At 38.2% G+C, this 20,000-nt stretch overlaps 1 protein-coding gene across 13 annotated transcripts in view; it reads left to right on the plus strand.

The window, feature by feature from the left end:
- The window catches only part of FOXP2 (forkhead box P2), a 251,079-nt gene that overhangs the window by 186,002 nt on the left and 45,077 nt on the right, over positions 1 to 20,000 (plus strand). For 2 of the 13 annotated variants that reach the window (XM_044920086.1, XM_044920085.1), the window contains exons 4-9: positions 2,392 to 2,529; positions 3,701 to 3,765; positions 3,868 to 3,892; positions 5,509 to 5,665; positions 16,503 to 16,716; positions 18,493 to 18,597. In XM_044920086.1, the coding sequence (XP_044776021.1) occupies positions 2,392 to 2,529; positions 3,701 to 3,765; positions 3,868 to 3,892; positions 5,509 to 5,665; positions 16,503 to 16,716; positions 18,493 to 18,597 (704 nt within the window). Of the gene's footprint in view, positions 1 to 2,391; positions 2,530 to 3,700; positions 3,911 to 5,442; positions 5,666 to 16,502; positions 16,717 to 18,492; positions 18,598 to 20,000 lie in introns of all 13 variants that reach the window. The other 11 variants (XM_021699386.1, XM_021699388.1, XM_021699387.1 and 8 more) reach the window with 9 other exon arrangements.

A 20,000-nucleotide genomic window follows, 5' to 3' on the forward strand; every position in this document is an offset into this window, starting at 1 on the left:
TTTGAGGAGGAGGAGGATGTGATGGTTATTTATGTCATAAAGTTTTCACTATAAGGGAAATACAAACCATCTTAAAAGGAAAAACTAACCTAACCATAGTAAAAGGGCTAATGGACTGGAAAGTGCAAAGGTACAATTCTTGTTTAAATTTGCTTATACACCAAATCAGTCACAGTTGCCACAAGCTATAGAGTCATATAATTTGTATAAGCTGAAATCTAGCTGTAAACTTGCAGTGTATTATGACAGGCGTCCATTCATAAGACTTCTTAAAAAGTACATTTGTTAGGATTCACGTATAACAAGTACTTGTAGATATAAAGATATAAAGATGATTAAGTGAAAGCTCTCCATACGCTAAAAAGTAATTAGGGGCTTAGATGAGAGAAGTGTGGCAAGTTTTTATCACATGATAGACTTTACAGAAGGTATATATCTCTGTGTGTATGTTTATCTCTGTGTATGTATTTGGCTCTCTACATATATGTAATATCTGTCTAGATATATGTATATATGTGTAGTATCTGCTGTCTTTCTGTGTATCTGGATTGGCAGCCTTTTTAAAGGTTAACATTTCTGCCTTACCTTGTCTCTTCATTTTGGTTTGATTCCCTATTATTTGGAGATAGTATGAGGTAAATAATTGGTGGAAGAAAAGGCATTTTTGTGACAGATTAATTTTAAAACTGCTTATTCTAACCATTCTATTTGTTTATCAAGGCCCAAACAATTAAGTCAAACTAACCACTCAATTTTTAAACAACTAAACACTTGGGCGACGCATTGGGTCAGTTTTACAGCACGCACTTCAGAATGCCTCTTATTATGATAAATTCAAATACAGTAACCTCTAGGTATGTCAGTATGTTCTAAAAAAAAAAAAATCCAGAAATATTTGTGAAAATCACTGAGGTTTTTTTCTGTCATAATGTGATTCTTTCCTTCGTGTTATAAAACTAGATCTAATCAATCCATATTTTAAGATTATCAGCATGGGATAGAAAAGACAAAGTTATTTCTTAGTATTAATTATAAGTTTTGTTTGTTTGAGGCGGGGGAGATTTATCCACCCTGGATTTCCTTTATTTTGTTCTCTCCGCACTTCTTTTTCATTATCAGTCTCTCCTTTCTTCATAACATGAAGTGCCAGAAAAGTTTTTAACTGTGTGAAAATGACTCTTAAAATAGTGAACCATGTCTACTAATCTTTTTTCTGTTTTCCAAGACACAGTGTTGTCCCATGGATTTGTTCTGAAGCAGTATTTATATAAACACTTGCTTTTATTTACAGTAAAAGTGGATTGTTTTTTCTAGGAAAGAAAGTGATTGCTTTTTCAAAGGTTGCAAACTTGGCAAGTTGACACGTTGTTTGATTACATGCTGGTTGTATGAGCAGTGCCTTCAACCCAGCACAGCTGGGGCCGGGCGAGCCTCTACCTCAGGCTCTCCTGCCTACAAGTTTTTCCTGCTCACCTCTCCTGCCATTCTCTTTTCTAGGACTTTTTTCCCCTGGCTCTTTCTCACCCTGTATTTCTCTTGCCTCTCCTTTCTCCTCTCTTTCTTTCTCTCCCACCTTATTTGCTTTTCCTTTTGACTCTGTAATTCTCAGAACCTTGAAAAGAAAGAAAATTTTAAGTAAAATACTTTTTTTTTCAGTTTAATGAATAACCTTTGAAATAATCTTTCAATTTCCAGACTCTCTGGTATAAGTCTAGTTAGCCTGAAATAAGAAAATGTTTAAAGAAGAATACTTGACTTATGATTCCTTCTTTGAGAGGACCTGTCTAGGTGGCTATTTTCTGGATATGCATTTGTATATATATCCTATGTGAGTTGCTACATGTACTCATGAAGTAATATGTATTACTATATGCATTTTTCTAGTACTTCTGTATTTTATATCTATCTGTAAAATTTGAAGTGTGATGATGTTTTATGCGTAAGTACTTTCTATATACATTCTCTTTACTAACTTTGATAACAGATACTTATATGCATATGTTTCTAATTGTTAATCTTTATAGTTTATTTTAATCAGACCTTTAAACCACCTCAAAAGGCTTTACATTGATAGCACCGTGACCCTGGTGAGGCGGTCGATGATCGAGAACACTGACATGTAGTTGTTTAGTCAAAGCTCCACCACCTTAGCATACTATGTAGGAGGTAGGGGACATAAAGGTAGAGTCCGATGAAATCTGATGCCTCTGGAAGGCCAGTGTCTAAGTACGGTGGTACTCTAATATTCTTACCAAATAGTTAAGTAATATGACAAATAGCATGTACAAGTTGGCCGTCGTCATTTCTGAAGAATTTGTGAGAGAGGCCCTATAGCTGTGACGTAGGCGAGCCGACGTTTGGTCATGACCGCCCCCGTCTCTTTCTGTCCAGGTACCCGTGTCGGTGGCCATGATGACGCCCCAGGTGATCACCCCTCAGCAAATGCAGCAGATTCTTCAGCAGCAAGTGCTGTCTCCTCAGCAGCTCCAAGCCCTTCTCCAGCAGCAGCAGGCTGTCATGCTGCAGCAGGTAATGTGGGTTACCTGCTTTGGTGTTCTAGCCTGGCGCAGAAGGCGTGTGCCTACGTCGGCAGCGCCAGGACCTGTGTGACAGTCATTCTGCGCTCCAAGGGACCACTGATCAGCATGCCAGAACATACATGTAGCATTGTAAGTGCAGAACTATGTAAGAATATGTAGATCCCTTAGGCTTCTCCCGTTCATCAAGTCCAGAACGAGAGTGGAGAGGGTAGGCGTAGCTTCAGCACGGGATAAACTAATACTGAAGTATCTGTATGCTTACTACATTTGATTTGTGGACATGCCAACAAAAAGGGCAAAGGGGACGTCCAGATACCTCTGGCCTTTAAGCCTCCTCGCCGCTTCGGTGCTGCGTGTGAACTTTGAACTGGCCGTTTGGTCATGGTGGGGAAAGTGCCACCCGCCGTCTTCCTTTCCGAGCTGTGTTCGGTGTTTAGGCACAGGAAATAGCTCCTTATTATAAAAACGAAGTTAGGCAGCAAAGCCACTCACCCATGGAGGTCACCTTCTTTAAGTAACACGACCCACGTTCCTCACGTGGGTTGATGAGGTGCCTCGAGTGTACGCGGACTTCGTGGTATTGGTCTCACTTGTCGGAGAGAGGGGACCGTGCTCTGCCTGGATTCTTGTCCTTCTAATTCCTCTGCTGTCGTCGCTGGGAGATGAGCACAGGCCAGTCGCTTAGATTTCTGCCTCTGACCTTCTGTGCCTCTGGCGGGTGGGACATCCCCCCTGGTGGGACCCGGACCGCCTGTCTCTCTGGTCCTTGCAAGTGGTAGAGTAGAACCTCTTCTCAGATCCTGCGGGGGTTTCGGATGCAGTCACTTAAGGTAGCCAGGTGGCCCTGGCCCTTTAGAATACAGGTTCTCCATGTCCTTCCATTGAGGAGGTTTTGGATACTGGATTGGGACAATTTCGGAGCCTCTGGGGGCGGGGGGGGGGGGGGGGATGTACATGCCCTGCAGACCTTTTTTGGTTTGTTTTTGTTTTTTGTTTTGTTTTGTTTTGTGTTTTTTTTGGTTTTGTTTTGTTTTCGGTTGTTCTTGGGAGGTGAATCTGAATGGCTGCTCTACCATTGGCCAGTCGCTAGAAGAGTTTAGGAGATTTATAATACATGCAACTTTTGCCTTTATTTATTAAAGTCAAAATGGTTTATTCAGCAACAACTACAAGAGTTTTACAAGAAACAGCAAGAGCAGTTACATCTTCAGCTTTTGCAGCAGCAGCAGCAACAGCAGCAGCAGCAGCAGCAGCAGCAGCAACAGCAGCAGCAGCAGCAGCAGCAGCAACAGCAGCCGCAGACCCAGCAGCCGCCGCCGCCGCCGCCGCATGTCGGCAAGCAGGCAAAAGAGGTAGGAGTGCGCCGCCCGGTAGGGGGCGCCACAGCGCCAGGTGGGGACGGATGGGGCGCGGCGCGGCGGGGCGCGCGAGGCCAGGGCCGCCGCACAGCATCACCCGAGCACGAGGCTCTCGCCGCCAGAGATGCGTTATGATGCATTTTTGCCCAGCTTACTAACAGTGACAGTAGAACTCTCCTGCTCTCCTTTTTTGTAGCATGGGACTTGAGAGTTACAATCCAATCCTGCTGTCTGTCGCCTAATGTTCACTAATGAATCACAGTGTACAAAGAGCGAGCTCTGTGGTGGACAAAGTACTGATAATCTTGTATTCACCGAGAATCTAAGTTGGTGAGGGAACCTTATTTTTCTCAGCGGTGCAGCTCAGAGAACGTGCATGCAAATGTCGCCCCCGGGGTTGGGGGTGGTGGGGGGCCTGGGAAGGTGGTGGTGGGCTTGGGGAGAAACCGGTAGAACACAGATTTCAAAGTCACGGGCCCCTGATTAATGAACTGCTACTGTAGGTTTGGAGTGGCGAGCAGAAAGTTACAGTTTGATATGCTCATAAATCAAACTGACAAGCTGGCTTCTCGGGCCTAGCTCGCACTTGTCAGCAAACTGCATCAAATATAAACATAATACAAACAAAACATGTTGAAGTAGTTAAATTGATCAGCAGGTATCAGAGCCGTTGTCTTCAAGCTGCCCATTATGCAAACGTACAGGAAACAGTTTTGACCTCCTGAGGCTTTGTTTCTGTTTGGATTTGTGAATAGAATTTCAGACAGCCATCAACTACAGACTAGAAATTGCTCCCTTATTTCTCCGGAGGCTTTGGGCAATCCACATGACTTGCTCCATTATGCAGTCTGTTTTCCAGTGAGCGCATCAGAAGTTTCTCTTTTCCCCAAACTGAAAAGGAAAGGTCTTCCCCAGCAGCTTGTCTTTTTCTGAAGTGTGACTGCCTTCTCATACCCTCCCGGGTCCAGAACCCTGGTTTATCTTGTAATGCCTCACAAAATTGGAAGTTATACTTTTCCTTATTATCAGGGCGCTTTTTCTTGCCCTGAACATAATTCTGCCTCTAATATATTCCAACAAGAGAGGAGAGGAAGAGAGAGAGCTAACAGGCCTCCTCTGAAGGCTACAACCCAGTTTACTAACAGATCGCTAGAGACCGTATTCATGGGCCTCTCTGCAGACCAAACTTACTCAGTTGGAAAAAAACAAAACAAAAAAAGAGAGAAAAGAGTGCTGTTGAACTTGACTGTTTCTATAAAGTGTGATTTTTTTTTTTTTAGTGTAGATAAACTTATTATCATCTGCACTAAGCCAAGTTTAAAAAAAAAAAAGTCCGAACCTTTGCAACAGACTTTGGCTAGACCTCGTTCCACACTCTTTTCATGCAAGTTCCTTGGTTCTCTGCTGCTGTGTAATCTTTGAAAGAAAGGCAGCTGAAAATCTCGAACTTGCTCCCATTCTGCTTTGGAACTGTGGCCACGGGATGACCATGCCGAAACTCACCGGGGGGCAATGAAAGCCACGGGCGTTTCTTTGTCCGAGAGCTGTTTGCGCAGACCGCGTGTTCCCCGCCGCTCACCGGGCTGGGTTTTCTGCACCAGCAGCAGCAGCAGCAGCAGTTGGCCGCCCAGCAGCTTGTCTTCCAGCAGCAGCTCCTCCAGATGCAACAACTCCAGCAGCAGCAGCATCTGCTCAGCCTTCAGCGTCAGGGACTCATCTCCATCCCGCCCGGCCAGGCGGCACTTCCTGTCCAGTCGCTGCCTCAAGGTACATGCAGAAACTGGCGCACGCTTCGTTCCTCCTATTGCCCTTTCTACCGTTCATTTCATGGCCTGTCTGCCTTCTGCCTTGAGAAATTTTGCTTTTACGACCTGCAGGTTTATTATGAAAACACGGTCGTTAACGCGGTTGCATGGCCCATTTTCTTGAGACTCAGGGATTTTCCTCCGCACTGCTTTCAGGTGTGTGGTAAAACTGCTTGCCAGACTGCTTGCCAGAAAGCAGTGCGGAGTAAAATCCCTGAGTCTCAAGAAAAACTGCTTGCCAGTGTTTTGTTAGATATTAAATGCGTATTTATTAGTCTTGTGGCGGAAAATAATTTATAAGGGCAACCCGATTTAAGCACTATTGAATATAGCACTGTTGAATATACACTGAAGACCTGCAGAGAATTAGATGAGTGGGAAGGCTAACAACACTCCATTTAACAAAAGTGAGCTGAAAGGAGTTTTGGTGGAGAACTGATAAAAAAAAAAAAAGAGGTTCCTAATCTTCACACTGAAACTCTCACATATACGAAAGTGTCTGTATTTCTACAAAGCATATTCCATTCCAAGTTATGCTTTATAGGACCCCATCATACGTCATGGGACCAGATTGATCTTATTTTCTCTAAAATAAAATTGCCTGTGCATATATTGTAAAAGTTATAGCTTCAAAAAGCTGCCAACTGTATTCTTATTTGTTTTTCTGATAAGAAAACTTTGGATGGGCTTTGGTAATACAATAATATGGTACAATAATACAACACTATAAATTATACAATTGTATATATTCATCATTTGACTCAACTTTGGGGAAATGGAAAGCATTCTTAGTTTAAAAAAAGATAATGGTAAACAAAATGACTCCTTGGGTGCTAAAATTCTTAGTACAGGTTAAAGTAAAATATCATTAAACTTCATAAAAGCACATTCTAATTTGCATTTGGATTTTGTTGGAATGAACATTAATCCAAATGGACTTTAATTATATTTGTTACAAAGGGATTCACATTGTAGTTGTATTTTTTTGTTCATTTTTCTGACTCAGTAGGATATACTGAAGAAAATCAAGGGGCACCTAGGTGGCTCTGTCGGTTAAACGTCCGACTCAGACTCATGAATCTGGCTCAAGTCATGATCTCGGGATTGTGCGATCAAGCCCCACGTCAGGCTCAGAGCTGGGTGTAGAATCTGCTTGAGATTCTCTCCCTCTGCCCCTCTGCCCCCTCATGCTCTCTCTCTCAAATAAATAAATCTTTAAAAAAAAGAAAAGAAAATCAAGAACAATTAAATAGAAAAAATAAAATTAGGCAAATAAAAGTAAAAGACAGTCTTTAAAATGCATACAATTTTGTTTAGGGCACATGAAATTTAAATTTTTGTAGTAAATATTTTTCTCTTTATTTATCAAATTACTGTCTTTGTGGCATATTTTTCCCAGAATCCCCTACTTCCCTTGACTTCAGATCCTCTAATTCACCTGACTGAATCACTCCTAGGCAATCAAGGAAGATAAAGTTTACATAGTGAAAGAAAAACAAGGCAATAAACCCACTTTTCTGCACCATTCCAGAGAGAATTGGAATAAATCATGGTTGTCACCGGGCCCATGAATGTTCTATTCATAAACTATTGTTCTCGGCAAAAATAAATACAATTTGAGGACAAATGAAGAAATAAGTTTAAAGAAAAGAAAGCTGTGTATAAATTAATTCAATGTAAACATGGATTTCTTTGGTAGAAACTACACTAAAACAGAAACAATAAATTTATCTCACTGGTTTTTTTCAATAAAATTTATATAAAAATCTATATTTAGGATCTAATCATATAAGAATCTCCTCAGTAGAAAGAAGCGTGAGGTACCATGATTTTATTTGAGTAAAACCGTTGAAACAAACACTTCAAGAAAGTTTAAAACAGATGTTCACAGAAGCAAAATGTAATTTAAGTACAATATTCTTCCAAAACAAGCATACAAATACCTTGCCAAATAAGGAAATTTATTATGATATAACCATTTTAATAGTTTTCAAATAAAATTTTTCTTATTTCTGAGCTTTTTTTTAATAGAATTATCATTTTTTTTCCTTTTTTTCTATTTGTACTGTCCGTAAAATGTATGAGAGATTAAACACACAAGATAGAGAACATCAAGGAAAAGGAAATAAATCTGAAAACACATCTGGGTTTGAGCAGAATATTTATATTTTAAACAAAAAACATGAATGTCATCATTGTGTTTTCACGGTTTAGATGAAATAGTATGAACAGTGCCACTATGGAGACTCACCAGCCAAACACAGGCAGAATGCGTCAGATAAAGCAGCTATAGGAAAGGAACATAATTTCGTAGGGTGGTGCTGGAATCCCAAAGCTGGAATGGAAGAAAGTAAAAAAGTAATTGTTAGATAATGTAAGCCTGGAATTATTTCTGCTCTAGCCACTGGTTATTTCAGATAAAAATATTTTAAATATTTTAAACATTTTTATTACCAGTTTCCCAGTTCACTTTGCACCAAGTTTTTGGTTGGTTGATTGATTAGCCATGGAACCAAGTAGGATTTATACATGATGATCTCATTGTGCCTTTAAAAATATGCCATATTTGAAGTATTTATCCCCATGATTTAACAAAGCCTCCTCAGGCTACTTTTTAAAATTCCAACTTCTTTCAACCATATATAAAATAAGTGTATGAGAATGAGACAGAAGTAACAAAATTATAATAATTTTGATAAGAGTAGGAGATTTATAGACATTTTTCTCTGTATTGCAAAATGATGTAATGTATCGTACCACCCTTTAAAGTAAATTATTTTAAGTATTAAGCATTTAAAGTCATCATGAATATTACTGTAATATTGGATTTTAATGTAAAAGAGGCAATGAAATTACCATCTCTAAATGCACATATGGAGTGACTGTAGGTATACAGAAGTCAAATACGAAAGGATGGATTTGTAAATCAATATCAAATAAAATACTGATTATGAAACTATTTACTCCATGGATAGTACAGTTTATATGTCAGCTAGTAATTACTTCGTGACACATTATCGTGATCCAGTACCACTGTCTATAGGTAATAGGAAATTATTGTGCATACACTTCAAACTTTTGATATGTTTTGGCATGAGATAGAAGTCACTGTATTCCAATACACCGTATAGTCACAGGCTTCCTATGACTATGGGAACTAAAATATATGTGGTTAAAACTTTCATTCCAACTTTCTACATGTTTTTGAATTTATAAAACTGATTTAAAACGTAACGCTTTTGTGACCAGTCTGAAAGACCAAACAGGGAATGCTAGGGTATCTAGCCAGCACTAGTTTGAACTAACACCTTCTAGAACTAGATGAGTTGGGAATGGGAGAACTGTTGAATAATAAATAAAATGAAATATTTTAAAATAAAATATAATAATGTCCTTTATGCTGAGTTAGGAATGTGCTCAAGTTTGTCTTTAGGATGAGTATTCGGCCAAAATCAGCTATTTAGCTTTGACTCATTCTCTGCTTATGGAAATCTAAATAGCCAAATGCTTATTTCAACATCACTTCTTGCATCTTGATTTTTTGCCTAATCTGTGGTCATGTGCTTGCAGAGATTGCCATTGTATCTAATCAGGGTAACAGTGCCAGCAATACGAACAACACATGTCGTGCAGAATTATTGTTAGCATCTTAGTATTCCCTTTTAAATACCAATCTCCAGTTTGTGACTTGGAGGGAAACTCTCCTTTGGGGTTTTACATGCGAAAACTCCATCAGTAAGCGCTGAAGTTTAAATGTACATTTATTACTGCAGTAATAAAACTTTGCAAAGTTAACCATGAATGCTGTTAATTTTATGTATAAAAACTAACTTACAGGGCGCCTGGGTGGCTCAGTCATTAGGCGTCTGCCTTCGGCTCAGGTCATGGTCCCAGGGTCCTGGAATCGAGCCCTGTGCCGGCTCTCTACTCAGCGGGAAGCTTGCTTCTCCCTCTCCCACTCTCCCTGCTTGTGTTCCCTCTCTCACTGTGTCTCTCTCTGTCAAATAAATAAATAAAATCTTAAAAAAAAAAAAAAAAGCTAACTTACGAGCCTGGGTGGCTCAGTCAGTTAAGCAACCAACTGTTGATTTCAGCTCAGATCATGATCTCAGGGTCGTGAAATCGAGTCCCATGTGGGGCTCCAAGCTAGGTGTGGAACCTGCTTAAGATTCTCTCTCTCCCTCTCACTCTGCCCACCCCACCCTCCCTCTCTAAAAAAACAAAAAACAAAAACAAAGAAAACAGGAAGACTAACTTACAAAATGTTAAATACATAGGGAAATATTAAGAGGGTTGAGTTAGTTTTTGAGAAGATGTAAATAAGATAGGTGGAGATTAAATTATATCATAATTCTAATTGCCACATAATTGGTATACTCGCATGCATACATTAAAATGAATTTATCTCCATTTAAGCCATAAGTCTTTTTAAAGTTCTGTTTGTCACTTCTTTATATCTTGAAGGAAGACTCCAAGCAGAATGTTAACTTTGCCGTATTAAAGTTTCATGATGGGGAAAACTGAGAAAATGATGGGTTTTTTAAATAAAATAATCAAACTTACAAAATGCAGCCTATAAAAATTTTAATAGTGAAATCATAGAAGGAATTTTTGTATATATCAGATGTATTCCAGTATCCCAAAAGTTCCTTCTTTAGTGGAGATATTTGCCTTTGGTCTCAGTTTTAGCCAAATAGCTGTTTTACTCCTTCTAACTCAGCATTTGGGCAAAATATACTCGGTGCACCTCTCATTAAACATACATTTTAGAGACGGGCACTACACCAGCCAGTTAAAGTAGGCCCCCAGTCAAATATAAGTCAATAATATGTTAGATTTGGCAAATTATAAATGAACACATAGATCTCTGAAGGATAGCCTCTGGAGAGGAGAACAAGGAAGCAGAGAGGTGAAGGTGGGTAGGGAAATTTAATTTTGCAGTGTATAACCTTCTCTACGATTCAGTTATTTTGGCCATGTGCATATACTAGTGTTTTTTAATGTAAAATTTAAGATGAAAAGTGAAAATTACCTGATAATAGTTCAATAATTCAGATTATTAAATATCAAATTGTTTTCATAAAATATATGAAAGATACTATTTCTACCAAAATTTGCTTTTGTTACTTTTAATTATAAGTAACCCTAGAACATAAGCAGAGTACTATTAAATAAGATAAGCTAATTTTAAAAATCACAGTAGACTTACTTTACATCATAATGTATAAAAATTATTTATTTAATATTAAAAATTAATTAGTAGACCTAGAAAATGAAAGGACATTGAGAGACTCATTTTTGAGTGTGAAAAAGCTGCTAATGTAATTTTTACAAATAAGTAAAGCCATTGAAATTTTTAAACCTTGTGTGCCCCAAGGATGTATAATCTAGATGTGAATTATCAAATTTTAATTAATTCTTAGCACAGCGCCTTGTCACCCAGTAGTTACTCCACAAACTCTGAATCCAGGATTAAGGAACTATTGTTTAATTGCTTTACCTGTGGTATTACATGTGATTTGAGTAGGAATTCATCCTTTTATTCATTCAACTTCCAGAAAAACAAACCTTTAATGCTTATTTGTAGTACTGGCAGTGAATGAGAGCAAGCCCAAGTCATCCTCCCAAAGCCATCTCCCATTATCATTTCTTGATTTATTGTCGTCGTGGAATTTTAATTTTAAAATTGCATAATCACAGAACTTTTTGGCACTAGGATTGTCTGTATTTATCCCTGAAATAAGTTACTAAGAAAACTGAATCATCCTTACTTAAGATTTTAAGTTGACTATCATTCTCTGATGGTCTGTCTAGTCCACTGATTCCCAACTTGCCAGCACCCTAGTGTTCCGGGCACTTGAACAACTCAGTATTCGTTGAGCTTTCATGCACGTGGGCAGTCCTACAGGCACTGGGGACAAAGCAGTCAAGAAGACGAACAAAAATCCCTGCCGCCACAAAACTTACGTTGTAAATTAAGTAACATACATAGCGGTAAGTGCTAAGGGAAAAAAAAAAAAAAACTTTAAAAGTCAGGATAGGACAAAAGAAAGAAACCACAGGAAATGGGTGGGGTTGAACTTGTAGACAGGGTGGCCAGGGACGGAGTCCTAGAAAGAGGTTATGTGAGCAATGACCTAAAAATGTGAGAAGCCCTGCCACACATTAGCTCTAGAGCTAGTTACTCAACTTTTCTGTTCCTCAGTGTCCTCATCTCAAAAATGGGGATAATAATAGCGGCCTGGGGTCTTAGATTAGCTCCAAAGCTTGGAAAAGATTGGTATTCAGAAGCGCTGGGTAAGTTTCTAATAAAACAGAGACGAAGACTGAGTTGGGGGTCAGAGAAGCTGAATAAACAGAAGTTTAGTTTTGCAGTAAGTTAATTTGGGGGGAAAAAAATCAAGTTTATAAATAGGCAGCCTGCAGTTCAAGGGATGGGGCTGGAGATCACTTAATTAATCCTAAGCCTACACCCAGTATTTAAAACTGAAATAAATTAGTGTAATTGTAAAAAGAGCTTGTTCTTGTTGTTTTTCTTTTTATCCTCAAACGGCTTTGTAAAACGCTGAGTTAAACAAGAGACTCAAGTTTTCTGGTATTTTTGTTGTTGTTCCTAGATATCTTGGAACTGATGTACATGTTAACATTAGTCTTGAGTCTCCAAGATAGGGACTGCAGACCTCTTCGATCTCTTTGATTAGGAGTGTTTAGAAGAGTACTGTTGCATAAAACACAGTTTAGGCCATACTGAATGTGTTCTAGTACTGCCTGAAAAATCAGTTAATTCTTGCAAATCAACAGAACTTCAAAACTCACAAAATTTTCAAAATTCTACAAAACTGACTGGTTCATTGTTTCATACTCATTGTTTTGTATCCATAGAAAAGAGCTAAGCGAATTGTAGATGTGAATACTGTTTTGTAATCAATGTGATAGTTTGCTTTTGCTTTTAACAGTTTTCCTCCCAAATTATCTACACATTGGAATCATGTGTAGAGCTTCAGAAGCAGACGGATACCTGTGTCCTACCTCCAGAAATTGTGATCTCATTGGTTTGGGCTATGGTCAGGGCATCAGAAGTTTTAAAATGTCCGCAAGTGAGTCTTATATGCAGACACTTTAGAGAATCTTTTTTGGACATCATCTATTCTCTGCCCCTTATCTATAATCTTTTTTTTTTTTTTAAGATTTTATTTATGTATTTGACAGAGAGAGACACAGTGAGAGCAGGAACACAAGCAGGGGGAGTGAGAGAGGGAGAAGCAGGCTTCCCACCTAGCAGGGAGCCCCATGCAGGACTGAGATCATGACCTGAGCCAAAGGCAGACACTTAACAACTGAGCCACCCAGGGGCCCCTCTTATCTATAATCTTTAAAAACCATTTCTTTCTTCGGTTAATTAAGGGTCCTTATTTGGATCATGAACAGGTGGCTTATTCATCAAATGTTTATGTGCTTAGTATTTGTTGCCATATCATTGTGATATCATGCTGATACTACTAATTTTCAACACAAATGAATAGTGTAAGAGAAGTCTGCTTTTAAAAGGTAAGTGGATACTTAGGTTAACTAAATTGATAAAATTCAAAAACTAAATTATTAATAACATCTTTAACTGATACAGTCTCTAAAAACATCTAAGAGTCTTCAGCCAAGATATAAAACTTTATCAGAATCAGCTAGTACCGTTTATAATCCTTTAGACTTTGGCCTTACGGGATGGCAGTGCTCATGAATACTATGCCCTTCAAGAGCCACAGAACTTCCCTGTGAAAACCCAAATGCCTTCGAGAACTGTGTGAATCTGTGATAATCAATTAAATCAGCTATTACTTATTGAACACATACCAGGCACTGCTCTCAGCACTGGGGATAGATGGGTCAAGTAAGAAATCCCTACTCTTATCAGTTTAAGATTACATTATAGTAGAGGGAGACTGATGATAACAGGTAAAACAAACAAACGAATAATATAGTTTCAGGGACTGGTGAATGATTTAAAGACAAATAAAGCAGGGTGAGGTGACAGAGCATGCTAGAAGGCAAGGCGTGCGGGAGGGCAGTGGTTGCTAGGGTGGTCAGACACCTCTCGGAGGAGGTGACCCTTGAATCCTCGGGGTGAAGGGAGTGAGGAGACCATGGGAAGATCTGCGACAGAGTCACCTGTGCTGTGGGAGAGTCAGAGCAAACATTCGATGCATGTAAGATGCAGAAGAAAGCTAGGATAACAGAGCAAGATGTAGAAAGTGAGCAATAGACGAGGTCAGAGAGGCAGGCAAGACCCAGGCAATAAACGCTAGCACCTCACAGGCCGCAGTAGGGGTTTTGTTGTTGTTGTTTGTTCCCCTTTTTTCTTGTTGTGTTTTTTTTCCAAAGTGTTCTAGAAAGCCATTGGAGGCTTTCCCTGGAAAGCGCAACGGCCTACTTTACATTTAAAGCGATAAATTTGGGCTGATATCTGAAGAGTGTTAAATGGTAGCAGGGCAAGGGGAAAGCAGGAAGGCAGGAAAGGAGAGCCATGGTCTGGGCAAGAGCTGATGGTGGGGGAGAGAGGCCGAGTCAGATGGTGAGAGCTCCCGTGCAGAAGACGGGTGGATGCGGTCAGGAAAGAGGATTTGCTAGGGGAGCCTTGCTGGGAGGACACCTAACTCATACAGACGGGGAATCAAAAAGTTACAGTCAGAAAAGTTTCAGAATCCTAGGTTAAAGCTAGAGCTAAAGCAATAATTAATGATCTTTCTTTTAAAAAAAGATTTTATTTATTTGACAGAGAGAAACACCGCGAGTGAGGGAACACAAGCAGGGGGAGTGGGAGAGGGAGAGGGAGAAGCAGGCTTCCCGCGGAGCAGGGAGCCCGATGCGGGGCTCGATCCCAGGACCCTGGGATCATGACCTGAGCTGAAGGCAGACGCTTAACGACTGAACCACTGAGGCACCCCAGTTAATGATCTTTATATAGAAATTATTTCCTATGTAACCGAGAAATACCTTCCTTTATTAAGCCATTCTCTTTTATACAGGAAAAATAGCTTTTAATAACTGGAAACCTGAGTTAGCCTGCCTTTTCTTCAATCTTAGGCTGTTTTAAAATCTTCAGGAGCCAGAATCACCAAAATGATAGCTTTCAGGAAAACTATCTGTAAGGAATTGTGATAGGCATAGCAATTTAAGGTTACCACAGTGATGAATAATTTGACCAGAAGTTATGTTTGGAGCAGTGGGAATTCTTCTGTCACTTTGGGCTACTTACCCCGATGTCCGGATTGATGATTTTTCTACTTGTAGGGGTAGGGGCGAGAGGGCTCACTCTCCTCGCCATCATGTTCTGTTATCATCCCCTAGTCTCCCCTGCCTGTTCTGTCCTGCTCCTCTCCCACACACCTCTGGATGGATCCGCATCACTCAGAGCATCTGGGGTAGGGGGGTGGGCGTAGTTTGACAAGGACTCCCACCCTCGTGGTAGACATTGTAGATGAACGTAATAATAAAGCACCTAGACTGTGGAGCCACCGTGCATTGGGTTTGAGTTCTGTCCACTAGTTATGAGCGTAGTGATTTGGTAACATCTTTCATCTTTCTAAACCTCCATGTCATGCCCTCATCTGTAAATTGTAATGATTCCTAGCATCAGGTGAGGTTAATTGAGATTTTGAATGTAAAGCACCAGACTATAGCAGATGCTGAATAAGAGATAGCAATCATAATTACAACTGCATTTCCCCCTGTATATCTTTGATTCAGTAGTTTTCATATTTTTAATATAATATTTTCAGAGCAAAGGCATTCAAATCAAACTGCCTGGATTTAAATCAAAGCTCTACCACACAGAAGCTTTGTGACCTTGGATACATTTTTGAACCTCTCTCTCTCACTTTGTTTCCTTATCCATGAACTAGTTAAAATATAGTTATCGACGCCATTGGATTTAGTGAGTATTAAGAAGCATAAGGTATAGAAAGAATACACGAAGTCATAGTACTTGGCACATATAAGTACTATTTTATAAGTCAAATACTGTAAACAATAATCTCTCAATTCCTTATTTCAAAATTATAGTTAAAAGCTAAAGCATTTTGTCTTGATTTTCTGTTTTCTTTCTTCATAAATCTGATAAATTTGCATGATCTGAACCAGGGTGTTGTTTAAAATGAGTAGTTCATTTATTCTATCGGTCATAAAATGAGGTTTCTGTATTATCTGCTTACTTGGTCCATGTAGGTAATCATATTGGCTTATTTAGCACCTCCAAGTGAAACTCAATTATTTTGTTTGCCTGTCTGAGAAAGAGCAAACTAAAACTTTGTCAAAGTTAATTGTCAAATGTATTTTCCTTCTAAGTTGAATGTTTACTGTTTTTCCCTGACGTCTTTTTCCTGACATTTTTGTTTATCCTCCTCCCCCCTCTTTTTCTTTTCATTTCTTTTGATATATCTCATTTCCAATTCTATTTCTCTTTCAGTTCCTCACTGATAAAAACTTAATACTAGCAATAAGTAAAAGCTGCTGTTAAAAGTTGAAAAAGTTTAATTTTCAAATAGAACTTGCTGGGTTTTTCCATTAATCCTTGATATTATTTCCAATAGGATCATTCCCTACCATTCCCAAATTGGTAGTCTTGAGCAAATAACTGATTATTCACGGGAAAGGCTATGGTGCTGATGGTGTAAAGTGATTTATTATTGTATATTAATTATGCTGGTAACATCACTTTTGTTGTTGGCATTAATCCAGTAATAACACTAAGCTTGTTAAATGAACTTTACCTTGTTTTATTAATGGGGCTTTCTTTCGTTTTATAGCTGGCTTAAGTCCTGCTGAGATTCAGCAGTTATGGAAAGAAGTGACTGGAGTTCACAGTATGGAAGACAATGGCATTAAACATGGAGGGCTAGACCTCACTACTAACAATTCCTCCTCGACTACCTCCTCCACCACTTCCAAAGCATCACCACCAATAACCCATCATTCCATAGTGAATGGACAGTCTTCAGTCCTAAGTGCAAGGCGGGACAGGTAAATCTCATGAGATTTATTCTATATTTATCTGTCACCAACTTTTACTTCCACCATTCATAAAACTGAAGATTATGATTTGTACTTAACAGGGACAGTGTATAGGACAAATTAAATAGAAACCTTTAGATTATTTATCTTATATATTATTTTCATTACAGAAAACAGTTCAAATGCTTGCAGTTTGATGGATTTGGTGGGGAATTTGCCTGAAGAAAGTTATTTTTTAATAAGTACATGTGGAATTATTGTGTCAACATTATTTTTATGGCTAATATGTTGTGATGAACCAGATTGCTGAAATGAGAATATTTTACCATTTTTAAACTTAAGAACCCCTTTTGAATAATTAAAGCTGCATCCACATCCCCCCTTAGCATATGCTTTAAAACATGTGCTTAATATGTGTTTAAGAACACGTCCATAGATATCGGAGAATCAATATACGTAAGGATATAAACACAGATGTAATAAACCAGAAGATGGAATATCTGGTTTGCCTTTTTTGTTAGTGTAGCATGATGGAATTTATAAATATATAAACATAAACTTACGGTGGTAACTGAATAAATTTGACTCAAAATTCATAAAGAAAAATTACTTGCTTTCAGTTACCAACATTGAATTATGTTAGATGATTTTCAACTTACTGTTTTACTTTAGTTGTATAAAAACTGCCCTTGCAAAAGGAGCACCCATGTACTTTTGTCCATTTACTTCCATTCATTTAAGCATAAAGCCATCTAATCAGGTTCCTTTAAAGCAATTTACATAAAATATAAAGCTAAAACATTGCTCAACATGAAAAAAACCTTTTAAGGGATGAAATATAAGTTCAGGATTTCTTAACAGAGTGACTTAGGCTCCTGTGGCATTTAGCTGTAAAGACTACATATTTGAGTGGAGTGGATTGATAGTATTCTGTTGTGTAATATGAGTACCTGCCTAGCGGCAACAAATTCTTTCTCCTAAACAAATTTTTTTTTAGAGAAACGTATATTTGATTACAGTACAGTTTAAAATAGGATGCTGGAATTTGGTGGTGTTTCTGGTCTTCATTTGAGTATCATGAAAAATTTTTCTTGTTAGTTTTCATTATTATAAAATGGTATGCTTCTGAATGCTTCCATGCTGTTGTTTTAATTGAGATTAATTTGATGATTATATATTGCAGAAGTTGGTTGATTTTTCTAGGATCTCTCTATCTGACATAATACTCACTTATCAAAAGTCTTTGGTGATTATGGAAGGATATAGCTAATAAATACTGTTCCAAAGTAGAATTTTTTTAATCAGCTGTAACTAGTGGAAATATAATATATGGTCCACACATAAATATTAAGCAATTTAAATGATCCTAAAGGTCCATATCGTCTTTAAAAAAGTGCATTTCAAAAATCTTATGGTGGCTGTCCTATTACCTTCTTAAAAACACAGGTTTATTTCACTTGACCACATATGAATATATATTTTTTATTTAGAGGTAAATGTTACATTAAGGTCATATGGCAAGATTAGCATATGATATTATACAGTCCTCTTAGTTTTTCATCCTTTATTAACAGTCATCTTTGGCTCTATTTCTCCTCTAATTGGAACATCATCTAGCCTTGGCAGTTGAACTATTCAATAGAACGATTAAATTTTTCTGACTGCTCTGAGCTGAATTGACCTGTTTTGACCTGTTTGTCACTGATCGTAACCTGACAGGTGCTAGCAGCCTGCAACGATTATGGCTTTTTGAGATGAATCTGACGCCGTGTTCTTTTGCTACAGCTCGTCGCACGAGGAGACTGGGGCTTCTCACACTCTGTACGGCCATGGAGTTTGCAAATGGCCAGGCTGTGAAAGCATTTGTGAAGATTTTGGACAGTTTTTAAAGTAGGTTTCTTACCTTTTTCAGGGAAGGGGGTGGATTATGTGGGAGTGTTAGGCGCATTGTTGTAAATAAACAAGACAAAGCTGAAAGGAGGAAGTCAAAGTCCGTCATCAGGCACACTGCGCTTTCTGTGTGTTACAACAAATGCATGACCGAAGTCAGGCTTCGGTCTGACTTCGGAAGAGAAGGTGACCTCGTCTTTACCTCTTCATCAAAATATTTTACAAATCATTCAATAGAGGTTTTTGCATGAATGGAAAATAGTAGCCCACAGTAATAGTGTCATTAATTATTAGGAGACATGTGCAGGCTTCACTTAAATTTCCAAGTTTTTAATAAAAAATTTAAGTAAAATTACTTGAGGAATCGTAGAATATATATAATTTCAAACAGACATATTTTATGGGTTTATTTTTTTTAATCACAAGCTTGCTATTCCTTACTTTAAATAATGATATTTAACATACATATATTTAACAATAAGAGCGATGACATGAAAGTTAAAAGAGGCTAAAATTTTAAGAAATACATCTATTTCATCTACATTGTTACTTGTTGCCCTCAGAATCAGAGGGCAATGTGCATGGCTGTGTATTTGTATGGTAAATTACATGGCTTCTCTAGCTTAAAATCAAAATTTGGTGTACCCTTAATTTCTTCATACAGTGATAAATATTTTTTTTAATTTTAAGAGGTTCCTTTGCAAATGAGAATATCCATCTTTTATGAAGCATTTTCCATGCACAATTCTGCTATACAAGAGATCTAAACAGAGAGCTACAGATAGGTTTATGGAGATGAGTAACTTCACAGGCTGAGACTCTTATGTTGTCATGGAGCAGCTAACAGGGTGAATGAACTGTTTCATGCTTCATCAACAATTAAGTTAATTAGCTCATTTGAAATTGCACTGCTTTGTTGCCAGGATGTTGGCAGAAACATCAAAAAGATGTGTTTACAAATGGTAGACTATGGGGTATAGAGTAAAAGCACCTTAACAACAAGGCGCAAGTACTTGGCACCATAATAACTTTATAACGGAATTACAGTAAGACTTCCACAAGGATTTTTTTCAACTTTTTTCCATTTCTGACCAATGAAAAGAAAACCTGCTTCCTATATTACTTTGGCATTTGTAAACGGCCTTAAATAAAAATTTGCACTCCTGTTATACCAGAACAGTAGTGAGCTACCATTTTGTTGGGTATGAAAACTGATTCAACTGTTCTAGGCAAAGAGGGCATTTCAAATGTTAGGTAACGTTGCTCACGTTTTCCTCTCTAAGAAAACAGCATTTGTTAAAACAAAGACAAAATATAGGGACATTAATTTTTAACAGCTAATTTCGTATTTCTTCATTTGAATATGCTCATCCTTATCAAAATGTTATGTTATTCCTTATCAT

This window comes from Neomonachus schauinslandi, chromosome 12, assembly GCF_002201575.2.
Source record: "Neomonachus schauinslandi chromosome 12, ASM220157v2, whole genome shotgun sequence".
NCBI classification, from domain to species: domain Eukaryota; kingdom Metazoa; phylum Chordata; class Mammalia; order Carnivora; family Phocidae; genus Neomonachus; species Neomonachus schauinslandi.